The 16,060-nt window shown below is 35.4% G+C and overlaps 3 protein-coding genes across 6 annotated transcripts; all 3 read right to left on the bottom strand.

Annotated features, from left to right (window-relative positions):
- Positions 1-310: 310 nt before the first annotated feature.
- LOC110855682 (non-canonical nonribosomal peptide synthetase lnbA) lies at positions 311-6,761 on the bottom strand. Its single transcript, XM_022104092.2, has 6 exons — positions 3,930-6,761; positions 3,710-3,848; positions 2,959-3,079; positions 2,788-2,896; positions 2,370-2,722; positions 311-2,025 (listed from the first exon to the last, which is right to left on the bottom strand). Exons 1-6 carry the CDS (start codon positions 4,070-4,072, stop codon positions 779-781), a joined length of 2,112 nt encoding a protein of 703 aa, XP_021959784.1. The 5' UTR covers positions 4,073-6,761; the 3' UTR covers positions 311-778.
- Positions 6,762-6,916: 155 nt separating this feature from the next.
- LOC110855644 (putative fatty acid elongation protein 4) lies at positions 6,917-12,603 on the bottom strand. 2 transcript variants are annotated; one of them, XM_035856263.1, is made up of 8 exons: positions 12,504-12,603; positions 11,796-12,144; positions 8,512-8,631; positions 8,325-8,423; positions 7,820-7,847; positions 7,654-7,762; positions 7,163-7,210; positions 6,917-7,088 (listed from the first exon to the last, which is right to left on the bottom strand). In XM_035856263.1, exons 1-8 carry the CDS (start codon positions 12,529-12,531, stop codon positions 7,075-7,077), a joined length of 795 nt encoding a protein of 264 aa, XP_035712156.1. In that variant the 5' UTR covers positions 12,532-12,603; the 3' UTR covers positions 6,917-7,074. The 2 variants fall into 2 exon arrangements, with proteins under 2 accessions (XP_035712156.1, XP_035712155.1); XM_035856262.1 differs by having other exon boundaries at positions 6,917-7,210.
- A 937-nt stretch (positions 12,604-13,540) lies between these two features.
- LOC110855645 lies at positions 13,541-15,546 on the bottom strand. 3 transcript variants are annotated; one of them, XM_035856252.1, is made up of 7 exons: positions 15,465-15,546; positions 15,106-15,207; positions 14,922-15,022; positions 14,547-14,700; positions 14,271-14,449; positions 14,142-14,208; positions 13,982-14,050 (listed from the first exon to the last, which is right to left on the bottom strand). In XM_035856252.1, the coding sequence occupies exons 1-7, from the start codon at positions 15,490-15,492 to the stop codon at positions 13,998-14,000; spliced, it is 684 nt and encodes a 227-aa protein (XP_035712145.1). In that variant the 5' UTR covers positions 15,493-15,546; the 3' UTR covers positions 13,982-13,997. The 3 variants fall into 3 exon arrangements, with proteins under 3 accessions (XP_021959748.1, XP_021959749.1, XP_035712145.1); XM_022104056.2 differs by having other exon boundaries at positions 13,541-14,050; positions 14,142-14,449; positions 15,465-15,542; XM_022104057.2 differs by having other exon boundaries at positions 13,541-14,050; positions 14,142-14,449; positions 15,106-15,203; positions 15,465-15,500.
- Positions 15,547-16,060: the final 514 nt, after the last annotated feature.

The raw sequence follows: 16,060 nt of genomic DNA, 5'->3' as shown, positions 1-16,060 counted from the left end.
TAAGAAATGTATCGTAAGAATTGACTAAATATGTACGCGCGAATCTTAAATTTATGGATTATTTGGATAATGCCACAATGAATGTGAGAAGCAAAACGTATTTAATTTTGTGCGGTAAGTGATTTGTACAGGGACATAATTAAGTTAATTTGCAAATAGGCCTACTTGTAGGACGAATAGAACAGTTTTTTCTTGTATAAATTACGAAATTTATGTTAAGTGTAACCCACTCATAACCTTAAAGTTAATTGGATAAATGATTCATACTACTTTGATGGCATAAATAAATAAACATTACGAATATCAGGCGTCGTGGTGACATTGTCTTGATGTTGACAATATTGGACTATTTATTAAGTATGTAAATAAGCAATACATACGATGCAATTGAAAATCATGGACACACAATTTGATAACCTTATTATTTAGATTGGAAAGAAGACAGAATTGCTATCAAACTATTATATGTACATATAGCTAACAAATGAATTATTGGAAAGAGAAAACATAAGCTGTCAGGCCGACAATAAAGGTGTATTTCGAAAAACGAATCCTCAATTGGATTGAAGATATGACAGTAGGAAACTAGAAAATAAATTCTAAACCGGTACTCTTAAGATAGTATTGATCACATTGTTGACGAAAATTATCAAAGTTGTTCCATATTTAAAACATTTTATCAAGCTATGTTCCACGTGTTTACACATATTTAGTGCGACCAAATTTTACCTGAACATTAGCCTAATTGTCCGTTAATTCAACAATTGTAGAATTTCACCTATCTTCCTGTTTGAAACAAATCTTTAGCATTTTTTACAGTGTAATTTAAATCATTTCTGACACATTCAAGTCCCGTAGGTGTGACTTCTTTCCAATTTGGGAAATACTTTGTGACATACCCCCTCTTAACAACTTTACCAACAAATTCTTCGATAAGTTCATCGCTGCGCTGGGTCATGTGATAATATGATCCACCACTGTCATAAAGCTCTGCGTACGGATGGAGCATCGACATTTCACAGGTCTTCAAATATTCCACAAACTTACCATAGTGTACAATATCTCCATGAAATATCTGACTCTTCAAATATTCTAGAATCCCTTCATTCTCAAATATTTTCCCTGGATCGGTGACAAATTCGAGCAAAATTTCTTTAAAGGGTTGCAAATCTAGACCATTGTTTTTACAAAGCTGTATCCAGTATGCCACAAACCTTTCTGTTTCATTAAGAGCAACTTCTTTTAGTGCAAATCCGTATAATTGAATAATTACTAGCTGTTTCCCTAGCTCTGGAACTAATTCTAACAGTGCAATTTCCCGTTGCAAATGAGGATTGAGAAGGTTATACATGCTTAGAGGTGCATCTTCGTTAAAAAATATTGAAATACAAATTTTCGCGCAAACGTCGACTGGAATTTGAACTAAGGGAATAGTCTTATCTGGCACTATTCCAGTGCTCACCAAGTGTATTACTCTTTTCATCAGGTGGTTACTTGTACCATCCAGGTCTTGCTTTCCTGTCACAGTTGCCCCAGAAACGATCGGAAATCTAAACGATTTGCAAGGAATGCCAATTTCAACGGCTTGTCTGATAAGTATGTCTCCAATAAGTTTGGAAATGCCGTAGCCAAAGCTTATTTTAAGATCAAAGTCCCTCAGCTCTGGCCAACTTTCTAATTCAAGGTGTTTAATTTTGCTCATGTTTTGGAGAAAGCACACCATGGAGGAAGCGTTGTTGATCCATTTTACTTTGTGTTCCGCCGCGAATTGAATAACACGTTGAGTTCCAGTTACATTTATACTTTGTAACATGGACAAATTCTTATATGATCTGACGTGATCGGAACGAACAGCGAAATGTACGATAGCATCAACTTCGCGAGAGAGGAATTCGTACATTGGTAATTCCAAACCGAAATTATCAAGTGATACGTCTCCATCGACGACGTGTAGCTTGGATAGATCCGTTATGTCAAATAGGTCGAGAAATTTCAAGCGGGAGTGCAGTCGGGCTAGGGTGGATTCTGCAGGATAAAAGTGGGGTAATTTAAATACACAAGATAAATTTCGTACGCTTATTATGCATTCGAAATATTTATGATTTGTTCATAGTTAATAAACGGTTTTGAGTATTCTCAATTTAATGCAATGTAAGGTCCAACCCTACTTGTGCGATGAATTGGTGAGGATTCAAACGAGATATTTTTCTCTGACCGTCGAATACTCAACTTATTTGCATATTTTAACGAGTTAGTTAGTTTACTTAAAACGGGCATTCCTTATCGCCGGATATTGATATTTGTGCATATAATGTGACACATTTTTAATATGCCATAAACACTTAACTAGTAATATAATAAGTAATTACCTGTGCTTTTCGGAAGTGCCCGAACTAGGCAAAATATTTTTTCAATTTGTGGCATTTTTGTCAACTGTTGAATCATGTAAGGTCCCAGAAATCCAGTCCCTCCCGTTAAGAAAATAGTCTTAATTTCACCCAAGGGTACGTATGGTTTTGTTGTTGGATGCAGTTGAATGTGTTTCCATAACTTCGAGTCTTCAACAACAAGGGTATTCTTATCAAGATTATGCTTGTTTCCAGAATCTTCATTATCATCAATTCTTGAAGTAAGATTAGATATTTTATTGGCGACGCTGTCCACATTTGTCTTGCCACTAGTACTCAGTCTTTCCACCTTGTCCACCAGTTTGGTTGATATTCTATTTTTAGAAAAAACAATATTATACACACAAAATGGACATGTTTGCTAAATCGGATAGCGTACAATTTTTCCTTGTCAAAATCAAGGTGGAATTTGTTGTCCAGTTTCAAAACTTGGAAATCCTGCTCCATTACACGTTTTAACTCATCAATTGTTTTTTGCTTTTCCAAACCTAAAATATTTGACATTTAAATTTGTCCGAAAATAGGACACCACATAGTGCAAAATAATAACCGTCAAGATTGTTCAACAAATTTTGATGAGTTCCTATGTTAGGTGTCAACATCGTTATGCCATTCCCGAAAACAAATTTGGAGGCATCTGTACCAAAAATGTCGTCCATGTTTCGAAAAACCTGTAATCAAAGATAATTACTGTATGTGACTTCATTAAGTGACTCAAATAATGAAACAATGAAAGTTATTTTAGATGTAAATTAACTATAGCTTGTGGAGAATTAATAAATAATCCATTAGTTTTCGAGTTTTTCTCAATATCATGCAGTACAACTTTGAAATCTATCGGTTTGCTAAATTCTGGGAAACTTTAAATAAATATTTTGTTATGTTTCGCGATTTACAGGACGTGGTTCTACACAATATATATCCCACCTGCTGTAAGCTGTCCAACAACATAAAAACTTATCTTGAAGCCATTGTCTGGATCTGACCGTAACGTTTGGCATATCGATTATTAATTCCGAACAAACCATAGTTACTTCTAACATTCGGTACCCAGCCCGAATGGTTAATTGGCTGGTACAGAAGCGTTGACTGTTTAGGGGCTGTTCATAAATTATGTAGCGCACGTAGGGGTTGGTGGGTCTAAGGCAACAAATTGTTGTCACATAGATACCATATAATTATTGCCAACAATTATATCGTGCCTATGTGAAATGTTAACAGGAGAAAGAGGTCTTAAAAATCACGATTTTTGGACTACACAATTTATGAACGGCCCCATATTAATTTTAAAGTGCGTTTACCACAGCAGAAGGGTCGACTAAACAGATACGGTCAAAGTGCACAAGAGTCATACAGTGCAGAAATGCGTGACATCTCGAGTCATAGAAACCATTACTTTTCAAATTAATAACTCCGTCAAATGAGATAGCCAATTCATCCCTGAAATACGTAAGAAATTGAAAATATTTCACTTATTTGAAACCAAAGCTTAAAATTCTCATACTTAGGTATTTAAATTACCAAGATTCGTCTTCACAATTTTCAGAATCTAGAAGGATCAGACATTGCCTGGAAGTCTTCGTATCTCTAATGGATTTCAAGATAAACAAAGCGTCGTCGGCCTCCCTCAGATTCCTGGCAAACGTAATGTATGCTTCCTTCATTTTCGCAAAATGGGGAAAATGAGACAAAAATTGTCAGGTTTTCACTACTTTACTTAAACAACTTGTATCAAATGAACCATAATTTTACTTTGAGACGCCTTTAAATAAAATTTTTCTGGAGGCCGACCGGATATTGAACCACCTATTTCTATAATTACTCAAGGTAAACTATGTATGAAAGGTAGATTAGGATACATAGTAATCCGAAGTATGTATGCATTGAATATATAAAAACGACAAGAATCTGATAAGACATGCAACTTCATAACCTAGCCCAACCCATCCATGATGAACTCACAGCATGGTTTCCGGATCACTGATCTGGAAAACACAGACACAAGACGACCTTCGTCAAAACCCCACCCGATTCATTGCTGCAATAATTTCATCCAGTAATCTAAGATGCAATTAAAATTGTTTGCAAGTGCCAATGTTTCCAAATTTTAATTGCTTTTTAAAAAATTCGATTTCATTTTTAAATGCAGATTTTTGATTTTAAAATGTCTGAAAATCCAAAAATGAGTGCCTTGAAATATATATGTATCTAAGTGTCATAAATATATGGTACGTGCAAGCATATAATCCCATCCAGGAGACATGAATAAATGCTAAGTATTCATCATTAGGGATGCCCCGGGTAGGGGTAGTATTCGGTACTCGGTACTCGACATGAAATGTTGGCAACCGGCATGGTAGGCCAGTATTAATGTATTAATAAGAAGGCGAGGTAGTCCGCTTTTCTGAAGAGTTTAAAAAATCTTGCAGAATGGAATTTTGCAATCACAAATAAAAACATTATACAAGGTATAGAGACTTACTATTAGTTCAAAATTTAATAAACAATTGCAAGATCAGATATGCCCATATTCTCCCAAATTTTTCTTTTATACCAGGTACAAAATTAAAATCCATGGGACAGTAAAAGTTTGTAATATTTTGAATTTCAAGTAAAAAAAACTGTACTTGCAGATTAATCGGCCGGGTAATCTGGACGCTTTAGGATATTTAGAATGCTATGAATTAGAATACCCGTACCCGGCCGGGTGTCCCCAAAAATGGCCTTGCTTACTAAGTACCGAGTAACTACCCGGTACTCGGGGCATCTCTATAAATTATGGGTTTATTGTTGTGTGTATGTATACATGTACCTTTGTATTTATATATTAGTAAAAATGTATAATGCAAGTTTGGGTAGATCTCAATATGTTGTAAGTAAATTAGCAAGGTTTAAAAATTTTAGCCTTCGAGACACAACGTACCTGAATTGTGCAGTCAACCGGAAATCCTTTCTCTACTCCAGCAGTAAAATAAATATGTATTTATGCATATTGCATCATATCTTAACAAACTAATTGCGTATGTAAATTCATGTTTCGATCCTTCTGGAACCAGACCAAGCAAATATGTAGACTGCCATGACCTTTCCACAGCTTAAATAAAATATGGAAATTCTGACTAGCAAGTTTAGCTGGAAATTCTTGTACCTGCATATGTATTGTAGTGATCTGGTCCAAAAAGTTGCATTTTTTGTGGGAATTTGATGTTTAATATTTTTTTTGGGTAATTAGCCTTGATATTGTTTTACTTTTCTAGACTTTATTTATTGCCCAACTGTCTCCGCGATAAGATCATAAAAAATGAAATTAACATACACTCTTAGAAATCCAGTATTAAAATAATAGCAAGCGGTATTCATACATATATGACTCTACCAAAGAAGTATTGATTTGTAATACCGGAAGTAATAGCTCGGTATTAAAGTTTTACCATACCAATGACAAATTTTTACCGATCAGTATAATTTCGATTGTCATGTACTGATGGAAATCTAGTCGAATCACGTAAAAATGTACACATTTACACGGTTAGAAATCTGGTGTAGTTAGGCAGGTTTTGATTTCTTAGTATTAAAGTTGCTACCGCTTGGTATTAAAATTATGTCACAAACCTGTACAAACATGTGTATGTACATACCTACGTACAGTAATGATTTAAGATCTACCAGATTTCTAAGTGTGCAAAAATATATAAATATGTACGTACATGTGCATATACATACATATATACTTGTAAGTACAAATTTTGGTGATGCGCATGAAGTTGACGAAAGTATTTACATTTTGCATATTAAAATCTTAAGGTGAAGGTATTCCGTAGTGTCTTTCCATCGTTTGCCAAGCATAAAATTTGCTTCATGTGGCACTGACCTATCATCCAATTACTGGATGAAAAATACAGGCCCGTAGCGACGTTTTGTCCGGCCTGGAGAGTTTGGCCGTGGTACGCCTCACTATGCCCCCAAAAATTATTGAATCCCTGATTTTACCTAGTGTATTTTGTTGCTAACTTTGATTTTATCTAGTGTATTCTACTACTGGCAGTGATCTTATCTAGTGTATTCCATTGAATCCCTGATCTTATCTAGTGCATTCTATTGCTGACCTTGGCGGTACGGCCCCTTGGGCCGTACGGCCTGGAGAGTGTCTCTCCACCTCTCTCCACCGTCGCTACGGCGCTGGAAAAATATATTAACCTTGTGAGGTATCAACATGCACATATTTATAAATTCTCATTGCACATGTGCCCATGCATGCATATCATCATCCAAACTGAAGAATACAAGCATGTTCTGATTCTTATCATAACAAGTTTTCATAACCATGTTAACAACTGAATCATTTACATATATATTGTATGCATCATATTTCTAGATAAAATGTGTCAATTACTATATTAATTAGGAAGTAGAAATTTGGCGTGATGTGATGCGATCGTCTTGCATACAAGTGATAAAAAATGGATGCCGAATATGTACTCATTTAAAATCAATCCTACAGGAACTAATAATTTTGAAAAGGATTGATTTTACTGACTAAACTTTTTGTTTGGATTGGTTATTCAACTAAAATTACATATATTTGTATTGCGCATTTTTACATCTAATTTTTAATAAGTCAAATCTTACCTCAATTATAAATTAAGGTCATTCAACCTTTTGGATTCTAGATTCCCTCGGCTTGGGGTCAGAGTTCAAATAATTTTTATAAAATACTTGACAAAATAGGATCAGATATGAAAAAACTATGATACTTGTAACGACACAGCTTTCCCGAGATATCGCGCAGGGTTGTCCAGTCACTAAAAAATTTAATACATCCTAGAATGTCATACATTTCAAAAAGAAATATTTGATTATATGTAGTTCGATTTTTCCATTTTTATTCGTCAAAGAAGGAAATTAGAAAATGGAATTGATGGACTATACATCCAGCGGAATTATTTGTGCTATTGCAGAAATTATAAATACAAACAGGTTCCTGTAGCCACCTCATTTGAATATTTTGTGGCTAACCTTGTTCCCGTCATCATAATTTTACTTGACCAATTTAAATATTTATTGTTTCTAAAAATATAATTGCATACGCACAAACAAAAATTTTACCTATTCAAATAATCGAATTGGCTGCGTAAAGTGATGATGACATGGATTTCGTGGACAATTTGGGGCACAATAAAGATGTAAACAGAGATGCATAAAAAATCAGATATTAAATAGATATTGTAAATAATCCACAACTAACATTTCACACTAATCGCGTATCCATGGGCTCCCAGCATTGTGACAAACTGAAGAATTTGCAAAGTCGTGAGACACATTGCAAATTTCCGCGATGGTTTGTAATCAATTGCCTGGTAAAATAACGGAATAAAGAATGCCACTAATTTCTAAAATTAGTTTTATCTTACCGAGAGCGCGAAGTAAGTATACATGAACCTGGTTGGGACAAAGATAAAGAAATATACTCTGAAATATTTTTGTATTTCACTCTTAAAAATTAGATTACGGATTTGAAAACTTAATGTGCTCTGAATTCCAAATCAAGGAAACTATATTAAATCCGGAGTAATTTGAATTATTTACTAAGCTAGCGTATTACCTGGATTTACTTATGTACCATAGTTTGTATTTTTAATATATAATTGAGAGGGCATTAACTTTTTATTAGAGCATCATTATTTTTAAGAGTGACACAAACCTTGTTCAACCCAGATTATTTGCTGACCATGACCTTTGAAGGAGCCACTATTTAGAAACATTAATACAGCACTGGTGAAGATTCGAAAAAAATAGTAAGTTTTACACCTTCAAATTAACATGGTCAAAAAATAATCTGGGCTGAACATGGTTTGCTGCGTCCCCATTATGAGTGATAAAGGTTGTGAGCAAATCTATCCTTCAATTGAATCTTACGTGTGCACCATGAGGTTAACAGATCCGTAATATCGTACTATCGGTTCCCCCTGTACGGTACAAGTGACGCTAAGAACGAATGTCACGGCATGGTGGTAACTACAGGATGTTTAAAAGACGGTAACAGTATGTAATACATATATCTGACTTTTCATTAACTTGAATGCATAAATAATCATGTACATACACATGTAAAAATGTTAGTGGCCTCTTCCTCAACACGATAAAGGTCGTGTCCACAAATTCGGCCAGTTTGGAAAAGGGTATCGCCACATTCCAGAATCCAGTCGAAATGTTGAGCGTGTCCCTGCAAAAAATTAAGTAAAAGTCTCAATTCTCAAGTTTCAATTCTTACCAATTTTTCCAAAAATTATTTTAACAAACTTTAATCTCGCTGTCGCCTATCCATAAATTGGATTGTCATTCAGTTTGAAAATTTGAACCCTTTAATTAAGTCGCCATATTTACATAATTAAAAAATAACGTGTTTGTTTGTTGCTAATTATATCGTTGCGTTCACTTCTTAAATATATTTCTACAATTTTTTAAACCAAGCTTCATTTTGGCGCATATTCCGACCTTAAGTTGGATTGTAATAAATTTGGAAAATTTCAATTCAATTTTACATTTTTGAAGAGACAGTAAACTTGGTAGTTAACTACTATATCACTATGAGTCCACAATTCTGTAACCTTTTAGCCGAATTACAGGATCCGCTACTAACACGTGAACGCGGTCACTCTTGAATTGTTCCAAAACGGGTTGGAGTTTCGATTCCAAATTTTGAGCATAGCGACATGTGATTATTGACAAGGGCTGAGCAAAAAATTAGCTCTCTAGATTCAAAAATGACCCTACCATTGACCTTAGAGTAAGAGGGTACCATAAAAACACTTTCCAAACTTAATTTTTCGTACACAGACATAATTAACCACTTCAAAATTCAAGGACAACAAGTTTCGAAAACAGGGATACATAAGGTACTTAAAAATGAAGGTCAACAACGACAAGCTCGTACCAAAGGACAACCATCATGCCTCAAACCCGAGTCCGAAAAGTGCTAATTCGGCCCGTGCTTAAGAGAATTGACCTATTGACCTCTAAGGGCAACTCACCACCCCAGAGAGCAGTGGCACGTCTAACCAAAGTGTCAGAGACTAGTGTGCGACGAGCAATTAAAAATTTGCAGAAGCAAGAAAGAAGAAAAATCCGAGTCCATCAGCTGACTGAGAAGCATAAACAAAATCGTCGTCTGACCTGCAAAAAATTTTATATAAATTACCTGACAAAAGATAAAAGTGACTTTTTAGTGTTGTTGGATGAAGAATTATTTTCTTTAAAGATACCAACGGTCATAGAAAAATTTACTGTACAACCAAAGAAGAAAATAATTCCAGAAGATTGACCATCCCGCACAAGGAAAACTTTTGCAACAAGTTCATGGTGGTTGGTGCATTATCTGGTCGTGGTGTCCTCCCACTTATCAAAGTTCCACAAAAAGTGAAGGTAACTACGAAGTACTATATTGACTTTGTTTTAAAACCGCTTTTGGAGATTCATGTCCCAAAACCATATGGCAAGGACACAAAAAAAGTGATAGTTCATCACAACGCAGCGTCATCACACACCGCCCTTTTGACCCAGGATTACGCCAAGGACCTGAAAGCTAGACTCGGGATAACAATCATCCAAAATAGTGAAATGCCTGTTAAGTCACTCTATGTAAGTCCTATGGATTTATTCGGGTTTGGATATCTGAAACAAAATCTTTTCTCCGCCACCCAAAAACTTTTGACGGAGTTTGGAAAGTTATGGGAGACGAGTGGTCTAAAGTTGACTTCGCCATGGTCAAATCAGTGTACAGAAGTTGAAATCGCCGATGCCGACTTGTAGCTCGAGAAAAGGGTTTTCACATAAAAAATGTTCGGGACCTAAACTCCAAGCCGTTCAACCAGTGATTGAAGGTCAAAAACGTTCACGTGTTAGTGGCGGAGCCTCCGTAATAGATTCCGTACTAAATTCTCAAGTGGTAGGTTAGTTTATCATTTAAGCTAATGGCCATAGAGCGATAATTAAGTGTAAAGGGTGTCCCGGATATAGATTAAATAAACTAAAAGTTATACAAAATGAAAATTACTTTGTACAAACTAAAATGCAAAATTTATCCAGAATCCGTAATGTTTCTAAGAGTTAGTAACGCTATTCATAAGTTGATTGGTCTGTTTGTATTCGATGGGGCGAATTATTTTGGAAGCATGAGAATTACGCTCTTTTCCCACTTTCTCCGCCACAGTTTTCAAAGTTTTACTCAAATTATTTTGAAACCTTGCAAACTTTTAGCCTCCTGACCTCGACTAGAGTATTGTTGATTGTAGGCAAGCGATATCTTTCCATTCCCGCCAGGTTAAGACACATTTAGTGGCTTGATTTATTTGGGAGCATTTTCGTGGTTTTTTTGCTCCAAGTAGGTGGTCGCAATTTTGCATTCTGACACGCTGATAAGTCCGACAAAAATAAGATAACTTCTGTTTTCCGATGCTTATGTATGTAGGGTGATAACGGTTTTTTTGCAAACTCGTGCAGGTATACGTTGTGGTCATAGACCCACCTAATCTGGTTCCACAATATAGCCAAACTCATCCTTGGCTTGAAAAATTATGCAGTTTTGGGGGATTTTGTCATTTTCTTCGATTTATGTCCATCATGTATTTCACAATGACCTAGTGCGTGGAAGTATTCGCCTCCCAGAAATTTAAATCGCTCAAATGTGAGCTAAATTTCATCGTCAATAACTTGAAATTTCTCCACGCATTTTTTGCGCATTATTAGAAAACTAGTTTTCGTTGATTTTTCTTGCCCACTGACATAATTGGAAATTTTCTTGTTTGCGTTAGCAGTGAACCCTAGTTTATGGGCTTCAATTCGGAACACGCTAGAAAGATCAATTTCTAACTGTTGACCAGAATTGTTAACGTTATTTTTGCATGTATGGAAAAAGTTGTATAAACCCAACGTGCTGCTATGGGGGAGGATTTCCCGGGGGTGTGGCCTGAAATGTGTTTGAATTTTACTTTAGCAGTTTCCTAATGCGTTCTAATAAAGCGGTAAATTGTGAATTTTGATGTATTCCCAGCAGTAAAATTGCCCTGTATTTTGTTCTTGAGCTGCTTATTCGCATTTTCGTGGTTGTGAAAAACATGCTTAGTGACTTCCTCACTTTCACCCCTCAGCATTTTGCGAATTGAAGTACCATCGTTTTAAAACTATGAGGATTTCAGCTATCACTATTTGTGTTTCGAATGACATAAATTTGAATTTTATGTTTTCGCGGGTTCTAATAGATATCGTCTCATTTATATCATTTAATCCATATCCTGGACACCCTTTACACATCTTAGTGAAATTCACAATCTCCGTATTTAGTGTGTCCACAATCGAATCCCATACTTTAAATACAATTTGATTTTATACCTAACGCAAATAGATCTATGAAACCCATTCTGACCGGTCAAGACGTCCCAAAGTTCTGTAAATACCCGAACACAACCAACCACGGAGAACAAGGCTAGCGCGACGTTCCACGCAAACAACTCTTTTCTTAGGTCGAAAGGTTTCCTTGTCTTCATCCACCAGGCCAAGCTATGAACCAGGAGGACATAAATGACCGAAATTTGGATGATAAGGCGTGAGTTTTTCCACCAAAACTTGCGCGATGAAGGAAAATCGATATAGTCCCGTTCAAATGCGAAGGGTTCGATTGTCTGATTCTTTGTGTAGTCCCATTCCACGTAAGAGGTATCGAAATCCGGGAAGAACCAGGCTATTTACAAGTGACAGTATAAGAATAATAGATTAGAAATTAAGTTTTAATTACAAGTGAATCAAACATTAAAAAAGCAGATAATACATTTCAAGTTAATATCTGCCCCTAAGAAATTTTATCACCGGTCGGCGACTACATATATGTGACTCTACCGGAGTGGTAATCATATGCTACCGCTCTGTGACAACCTGGTCACAGCATGGAAAATACCACTTCCAACTCGGTGATACTCGATTACCACACGGGAGTTCTACCACCAAAAACCCTGATCACCAGAATCGGTAGAGTTACGGTTATCGCCAGATTTCTTAGAGTGTATATATAAATATATGTGAGACAAAATGAAGTAATCTTACATTGTGCCAAATCCGTGATGTGGAGCATGACTACTGAAATGTGTCTGAATTGGTGGACAAGTTGGTGCAGTGGGTTTATATTCTAAGTTAATGGACAGGTACACACGTGGCTAGTTTAATTTATGGAGTTTCCAATATTAAGTCAGGAATTTCCCAAAAGTTATAAATTGTTTACCTCATCATTAGGATAAATTCAACAGAGCGAGTTAATCTCCAGGAAAAGTGATTTGTACAGGATAATGATCTGGTAGAATTGTTTAAACTTCCGTTGATAAAATTCGATTTGAATTTTCATTTCCAATGCGCCCGATTAGAAAAACATTTCTACATCGTCTCAACTGGAAACGTCATGACTTGAAAATGTCATTTGTTAGACGTGGTTTACACTGAATTTTAAAAAAATATTTAGAATATAGGTAAATAAATATGCATAAATAAATAGTGTAAAATGGGAATTTCTGAAGCTAAAAGTACCTGAAATGTGAAGCAGACCAGAAATCCCTTCTTTAAGATAGAAATTCAAGTTTGTTTTGGTATTATAACATAAATAAATGTTATCACAATTTTAATGCATACATTTGTATGGATTTCATTTAAACTAAAAGGGTTATTTATGTGCGTCGACTGGAAAACATTGTTGCTGGGGATTAATTGACCTATCAGATTTACCTATTTTCTAATAGAAATGAGATAAGCCATTGCCTACATTGGTACTTTTTAAGGAACTCCCGACCTATAAGTTGTGTTTGTGTGGAAAGTATGTACAACCCAGTTTCCATACACACCTGCTAACCTACATATATGTATACACACATAAGTATTCCACTTATGACTAAAAATATTGACTAAAAATAGAAATCCTGTTTTATAATCATAACAACTAACAATGGAGGAATCCACGTATGTCCTCTGATTTTGAGCAAACTAGTATCAATCCGTCACAAATTTAATTAATACGAAATTTGCAATTTCCCTTCTCCATTTTGAGATATTTGAGTTTTGGTCTTCCAAAAATTTGTTTGGAAGCTAGTAGAATGTTTTGTTTGTAAATAACCCTTTATTCAAACTCCCAACAGATCAAACAAGGCATCGTATTGCCTGGAATTACAATAGGTATATTTCAAAGCTTATTGGAAATTTAAGATTTTTTAGAACATGGTTTAATAAAACAAACATGGATATGTGTAAAATTATTAAACTTCATCTAATACAGTATAAACTTTTTGAAATTTATTTTCGCTTGTTTTTATTCTCTTACAACCTTGGTTGTGACCTTACCGAGGCCTATGTAAATCTGTCTAATGAAGTAAAACACAGTAAGGTCATATAGATAATCGCTATGTAGAACATCACTTCTTCCCCAATCCGTACTCTCTCTGTAAATCTGTCACAAGATTTTGCATTGTGAGGTCCTCCAACGCAGCAATCTCAGCGTCCTCTTGAAACGCAACGTCATTCGGAACCTCCCCGCCGACGCAAGTGGGCAAAAACTGTTTATCTGGAACCATCTCGTGCAGCTGGGTCAGGTCTTTTCTGAGGATATAAACCTATAAAAATAAAATAATGCAAAACATAAATCTACACATTTTATGCACGCAGACATTGGTAATTTGTAAGCTATAAATATCTCTTCCTCACATCTTTCCTCGACCTCTCCGGCACCGCATGTTTTAGCACGTTGTAAATCTTTTCCATCAAGAATGAACTATTGTACACAACGTAACCAATAACTCGAACCGGGGACGTGTACACATTGCAGTAAAGAACCTTTTTGACAAAATTGTGTGACATCTGGCGAACATGGCTGAACCCAAGTCCCTCAGCGTCTAGCAGAACGAGGATCCCATTTTTCTGGATATCCTTACTATTTCGCCCGAGTTGATGGTAGTACACCGTTGCAACAGCGGTTAATTGGTCTGGAGAGACGTCGGATGGTTTCCAATTTTCTGTTAATTTTTTATAGATTCTAAATAATTACAAATTTGCATTTATGTGTATGATATATTTATTTATTTAAACATAAGCTGTTCAAAATTCCCGCACTAAATTTAAACATTAAAATGCCAGGATTCTTTGGGCTGGCGTGCTTCACCAGGGAGAAGAGCTTTTTGTCCAAAACGGGTCGCAATTTGGAAAGATTTATAAGTCCGAACAATTCAGGATACGTTTCCGTTATGCAAGTTTGCAAACAATTTACCTAAAAAGGGTTAGTAACAAGGAAATTTAATTAGAACAGAAAATCTGTTCTAATTCCGAATGTACAATTGTAATGTACGATTCTGTAAAACCGGTTAAAAACCGGATTTCGATTTAACCGAATACCGGTTTTACAATTTTCCCAATAAACGGTTTTATAAAAAACCGGTTTTACAATATTTCAAAAAGCCGCTTTTTGCATTGATATAATTTTCCACCTACCACGTCTAAGACGCTGGAATGGTTACTATCGTATGTACGGATAAGAGTAAGGAGTAGTTTTTCTGGCCAAAATTGCATAATTGGCTTCAATTTCACGTTTTCTGTGAAATTGATATATTTACCATTATTATAAAAATTCAATGAATGACAAACTTTTTAATTTTATTAGCATGTGCTTGCATACCTGCCATCATGCCACGTATGATAGTTAGACATGTGGTTTTCTTGTCATCTTCTGAGTTCATCGCAACAAAATTATTTTCATCCTGATCAAATTTGACTCTACCTGATTTTTAACAGTGTAACTATGTAAAGTGTATGTTAAAAAAGGTTAATTGATGCATTGCCACTAATTCTAAATACTAAAGATTTGTTTCTAAAAACAATTCGCATTAATTCTAAAACAAGCTATATCCTATCCAAATCAAGCCATTCGTGCGGGTAATCAATTAAATCGATCAAACTTAATCAACTCATGTAGTACATTAACTAGTAAATATATACATAATTATTGGACAAATATGTATATAGGAGATAACTTACATTGTACCCGACCCGTTGTGTGTGGCATGACGTCTTAAATATGTTTACATTGGTAGTAAAGTTATGTAGCTCAGTGGGTTTATATATAAAATTAGTTGATAGGTACATACATACATAGGTACAATAGTTTATTTTACAGAGTTAGATATATAAATACATATATGCGATGGCCAAGGCTAAAATTCCGCAAAAGTTGTAAATTGTTTATCTCATCATCCAGAGAAATTCAACAGTGCGAATTAATTTTGGGTACAGATTTGTGTATATGATAATGAGGAAGTTGGGTACTCTATATACAATGGGCGTGCTCACGGCAACGTCTTATTTCGCATCGCAACTCGTTTAGCAAACTAGAGAGAACACAATATTTTTGTCGGGAGGGGATTCGCAAAATATGACTTGGCAAATCTCTCTTATCTCTCAAATCTACTGAAAAACATTCCGTTTTGCATTTCTTCCATTTCCATTCTTCTTTAATCTCTCATGTTGGCGATGGTGAGGATGAGTTTGCGAATTAATTTTGCGAAATAGGTAGATTTGAAAAAATCATCCCATGGTTTTCCAGCAAAATTTTTGCGAAGTATCGTATTTCTTGC

The sequence above is a fragment of the Folsomia candida genome, unplaced genomic scaffold (genome assembly GCF_002217175.1).
Source record: "Folsomia candida strain VU population unplaced genomic scaffold, ASM221717v1 Fcan01_Sc013, whole genome shotgun sequence".
NCBI lineage: Eukaryota > Metazoa > Arthropoda > Collembola > Entomobryomorpha > Isotomidae > Folsomia > Folsomia candida.
The sequence above is the reverse complement of the archived record's forward strand: the minus strand, read 5'-3'. Positions and strand labels throughout refer to the sequence as shown.

Coding starts and splice junctions, on each gene's coding strand:
- LOC110855682 (XM_022104092.2), bottom strand. CDS start 4,072: ATGAAGGAAGCATACATTACGTTTGCCAGGAATCTGAGGGAGGCCGAC. Junction 3,849..3,929: donor AATTGTGAAGACGAATCTTG/GTAATTTAAATA, acceptor TACGTATTTCAG/GGATGAATTGGCTATCTCAT. Junction 2,026..2,369: donor GGCACTTCCGAAAAGCACAG/GTAATTACTTAT, acceptor TTTATCCTGCAG/AATCCACCCTAGCCCGACTG.
- LOC110855644 (XM_035856262.1), bottom strand. CDS start 12,531: ATGCTCCACATCACGGATTTGGCACAAT. Junction 8,424..8,511: donor CCACTAACATTTTTACATGT/GTATGTACATGA, acceptor AACATCCTGTAG/TTACCACCATGCCGTGACAT. Junction 7,211..7,653: donor ATACGCGATTAGTGTGAAAT/GTTAGTTGTGGA, acceptor TAAATTTTTTAG/TGACTGGACAACCCTGCGCG.
- LOC110855645 (XM_022104056.2), bottom strand. CDS start 15,492: ATGCCACACACAACGGGTCGGGTACAAT. Junction 14,701..14,921: donor ATTCCAGCGTCTTAGACGTG/GTAGGTGGAAAA, acceptor AACCCTTTTTAG/GTAAATTGTTTGCAAACTTG. Junction 14,051..14,141: donor CGGAGAGGTCGAGGAAAGAT/GTGAGGAAGAGA, acceptor TTATTTTTATAG/GTTTATATCCTCAGAAAAGA.